Source organism: Rhincodon typus, chromosome 45, assembly GCF_021869965.1.
Source record: "Rhincodon typus isolate 14 chromosome 45, sRhiTyp1.1, whole genome shotgun sequence".
Taxonomy (NCBI): domain Eukaryota; kingdom Metazoa; phylum Chordata; class Chondrichthyes; order Orectolobiformes; family Rhincodontidae; genus Rhincodon; species Rhincodon typus.
This window is the reverse complement of record NC_063376.1, coordinates 7489563-7493833: the sequence shown is the minus strand read 5'-3', so window position 1 is coordinate 7493833 and position 4271 is coordinate 7489563. Positions and strand designations below refer to the sequence as shown.

Here is a 4271-nt window from a genome sequence, read left to right as displayed (position 1 = left end):
ATGGCATATCCAATTGTGTGGCAAATCGAAGATATTTTCTTTCCTCTTATTTCAGCCATTGGCGTTCCTGGTAAGCTGTTATCACAAGTGTTCCTGATGCAAACTGGTGATAATTTTGCTGTTTAAATGTCATCAGTTATCACTGTGTATTTTAGGAAAGACCTTTTCTAATCATTAAAGGCTGCCATTATATCTGCTCCTTCAACCTTCAAAAATGCATTTTACCCTTAATGATGGAGTATTATCCTTCTTTGCTTACTTTATTTACTTGTGCTATGGATTCCAAAATACACTTGTTCACAATTGTGTTTCAAGTGTGTAATATGAGGAAAGCGCGCAATAATTCAGTTTAGACTTGTCATGCAACATCAAAGCTGAACATTTTGCCCTAGGTTCTGTCACATTGTTCCATTGATTCAGGACAAGATCTGAAAATATTTACTTCTTTTTGAATGTCTTCCCTCACAGTTAACTTGGTGGCAATAATGATCCTGTCCCGAGGAAAATGTGGCCTCTCCAAGTGCATCACTCATTACTTGATTGGAATGGCAGTGGCTGATCTCCTTGTCGTTGTCTTTGATGCCATAATGTGGATCACTATTCCAATTTATTTACCACATTCATTCGTGAACCTTACTCTCATGTGCAGTCTTTTTTCTGCCCTAGGGTCGGCAGCCACAGTGATTTCTGTCTGGTTCACAGTCACATTCACTTTTGACCGATTTGTGGCCATTTGCTATGAGAGATTGAAAACAAAATTTTGCACCAAGAAAACTGCAGCAACATTTCTAGGGACTGTGACCATGTTGGGTTGCCTGGAGTCTCTACCCTGGTATTTTATATATGAGCCACGATACATCATTGATAACATTCCATGGGGTTGCGTCCAGAAATCGAGTTATTTCAATTCCCCTGCATGGGCTGCATTTCAAATGATCAATGACATTTTAACTCCTTGTGTGCCATTCTTTCTGATCTTGCTGTTCAATGTGCTGACAGTCAGGCGTATCTTAGTGAGCAGTCAAATCCGTCGGGCTCTCCGAGGGCAAAGAAGTGGAGAGAGACACAAGGATGTGGAGGTGGAAAACCGGTGGAAGTCCATCATTTTGCTTGTCAGTATATCGGCCAGTTTTGTGCTCTTGTGGGTGACCAAAGTTGTGTACAATATTTATTCACGTATTAGAGATATCCAATTTTATGACTCCTACACAGACCCTTGCTTTATCACAGATCGCACAGCGAAGATGCTGCAAGTGCTCAGCTCCTGCACCAACACGTGTATTTATGCTGTGAGCCAGTCTAAATTCAGGAAAGAGCTGAAGAATGCAATGACATACCCCTTCAAGCAAGTCATTAAATTATGGAACATGTTGAAGAGTTTGAAACATGCCAACTAAATTTCACTTCATATTCCATCACCTACAATCGCCACGGGGTAAAGGATTAAGTTGTCACCATCACCGTCTTCAGTCTGATTATGTTTGTCCTAAACATCGATTTATTACAAGATTTAGTACGTGGACAATTCATGAATCGAGCTCCAAAAGCAAAATTTGACAAATGAGATTTCAGACAAATGCAAACTAAGGGCGGAGAAAACGTGGCGAAAGCTGCCATCTCTGCTGTGGGATTAATAGGAAAAGGGCTATGAATTTCACCAAAGGTACAACGATTGCCTGAATATGTGCAATAAAATGCTGACAATTCAGCATCATTCTGAAACGTTGACTCTTTCCTGAACGTTCCCGCCAAAAATTGGAATTATTTCCCAATTTACCTCCTTTTATTTCCCGACTTTACAGCTGAACTGGCTTACTGTAAAATCAGAATTTATTCAGAGCGATGCTCTTTTAGGAATTGTCAGGCATATTGCAAAGAGGCAGAATAATAGTTCTGATCCTGATCAATCTCGCTGCAGATCACAGAACATGTGGTTAATTGCAATCCTTGTTCTTAAGACGAGAAATCTGAAATCACTTTTCGCTCTCTTCTGAATAGAACAGGAAATAAATGTTCCCTAAAATTGTTTTCTGATGTGGCCTTGAGCAGAGATAAAATGCATCAAAGCATATAATATCCTAAACAGTTTTAACTGCACATGCAAAAAAATGTTTCCTCATGTGGGTCTGTGGAGTGTGAGGGGTCATGGGATGCCACTGTTTTAGAATTACAGCTTCCCCTTATATGAGATGAGGAGAATTTTTCTTTTCTGTGTTGGGTGTGCAAGATGGGACTGACATCAGAATGTGTTTATGGGTTGGGTATCTGTCTTTGAATACTTTAGAATAAATAAATTCTTAATAGTAATGGAAATGAAAGAAAAGATAGGAATGCATAATTTGAAATACAAACAAATTAGCCATGATCTGATCAAATGGGGAACAGGCTTGGGGATAACAGTACTCTTTGTTTTTGACTTCGTATGTTTGTATGTTCATAACTGTTATAAGCTCAACTCCGATCCATAGTGCCCACCCTCATATTTCACGTGAACAGCCATAGCAATTTCACTGAAATTCCATCCTGATTTGTGCTTGAGAGAAATGAGACATGTTTTTGAATGGCTAAATTCGTATTATATGGGCACACATGTACAGCATTATGACAAACAATTTTAATTGCATCTTAGTTATGTGTTCCCTCTCCTCCGCCCTCACACCATTGAGAAGAAAACAGGGGCTATAATCTTGTCATTTGAGCAGTTCTGGCATTCTTGCTGTGCATGCTATTCGTCCTTAAATAATATATAACAGAAGAAGGATTAGGCTTTTCAGACCTTCGAGTCTCCTCTGCCAAACAACATAATCATTGCTGATCATTGAACTTAGTCCCCTCTTCCCGCTGTCTCCCCTATTCACTTTTGTTCACTTTAGCCCAAAGAACTATATCTGACTCTTTTGTGAAGATATTCAATGTTGAGACCTCACCTGCCTTGTGTGGCAAAGAATTCCAAAGGCTCACCGTTCTCTCTGTGAAGACATTTCTCCTCATGTCAGCCCTAAGTTCTCTACCCCGTATCATTCAGCTGTGACCCCCTTGTTCTGGAGGCCCCCATCATCAGAGCATCCTCCCTGTATTTGCCTTGACTCGTCCTTTTTGAGTTTCTTCAGTTTCGATGAAATACACATCAAAACATTCTCATGCGCTATGGTGAATGTAATACTAATAGATCAATTCTCTCTTCACGCATTAGTCCTTTCACACCAGGTATCAGAATGGTAAACTATTGTTACACACTCTCCATGGCCAGAACATCATTTCTCAAATAAGGAAACTAAAACTGCACAGGATACTCACAGAGTATTCTCACCAACGCCCTGTAGAATTGCAACAAAACATCCCTGCTCGTGTACTCCAGCCCTCTCGCTCTGAAAGTCAACATCCTGTTTGTCTTCCTCACTGCCTGCTGCACCTGCATGCTTACTATCAGCAATTGGTGTAGGAGGGACACTGATGTCTCAGTCCAGCTTTCAGAGAATTTAGCTGCAATGTTCGGTTGACGTAGTTGCAATTGTTTAATCTTGAAATGAAAAATCTCAAGCAGGGATTTGAAAGCAGTGTGCGAGGTTATGAGGTTAGGTAAACAACACCCATTTTCATTAGCAGATAGTATAAGAACTAAGTGGATACAGACTTTAGGTTTTGAGGAAGAGTTTTGAGGAGGGCATCGAGTGGTGAGTGGTGATCAATGGGGTTTGTTACTCACATGGATGGTAAAAGCAGCATTCATGAAGCTACTTCTTAAAGATTTTCTGTAGAAATTTGCCTCCTGCTACATTATAATGACTCTGTGACCTCAACAAATTCAATAAAATTTGCATTCATGTACACAGGACAGCAGTGCGCCACAAAACCTGCATCTCCAACCAAAATCCAGATGATTCAAAATGAAATTCAGTCAATGGCAAGGCCCCACTTCAACAAGTTTAATCAGGGGTTTATTTTATTCATGAGATGTCAGTGTCACTGAATCGGCCAGCATTTATTACCCAACTTTAATTATCCTAAATATGCGACAACCTGAGTGGTTTGCTTGAGCCATTTCAGAAAGCAGTTAAGATTCAAGCACATCACTCTTTGTGTGGAGTCATGAGTTGGCCAGACCTGGTAAAGATGGCACTTTTTCTGAAGAAGGGTCCATGCCCGAAACATCAGCTTTCCTGCTCCCCTGATGCTGCTTGGCCTGCTGTGTTCATCCAACTCTACACCTTGTTATCTCAGATTCTCCAGCATCTGCAGTTCCTACTATCTCTCACATTTCCTTTTCTGAT

General features: G+C 40.4%; 1 protein-coding gene across 1 annotated transcript; it reads left to right on the top strand.

Moving 5' to 3' along the window:
- On the top strand, positions 1 to 1397 carry LOC125487792 (probable G-protein coupled receptor 139). The gene is made up of 2 exons (XM_048620056.1): positions 1 to 70; positions 469 to 1397. The coding sequence occupies exons 1-2, from the start codon at positions 1 to 3 to the stop codon at positions 1395 to 1397; spliced, it is 999 nt and encodes a 332-aa protein (XP_048476013.1).
- Positions 1398 to 4271: the final 2874 nt, after the last annotated feature.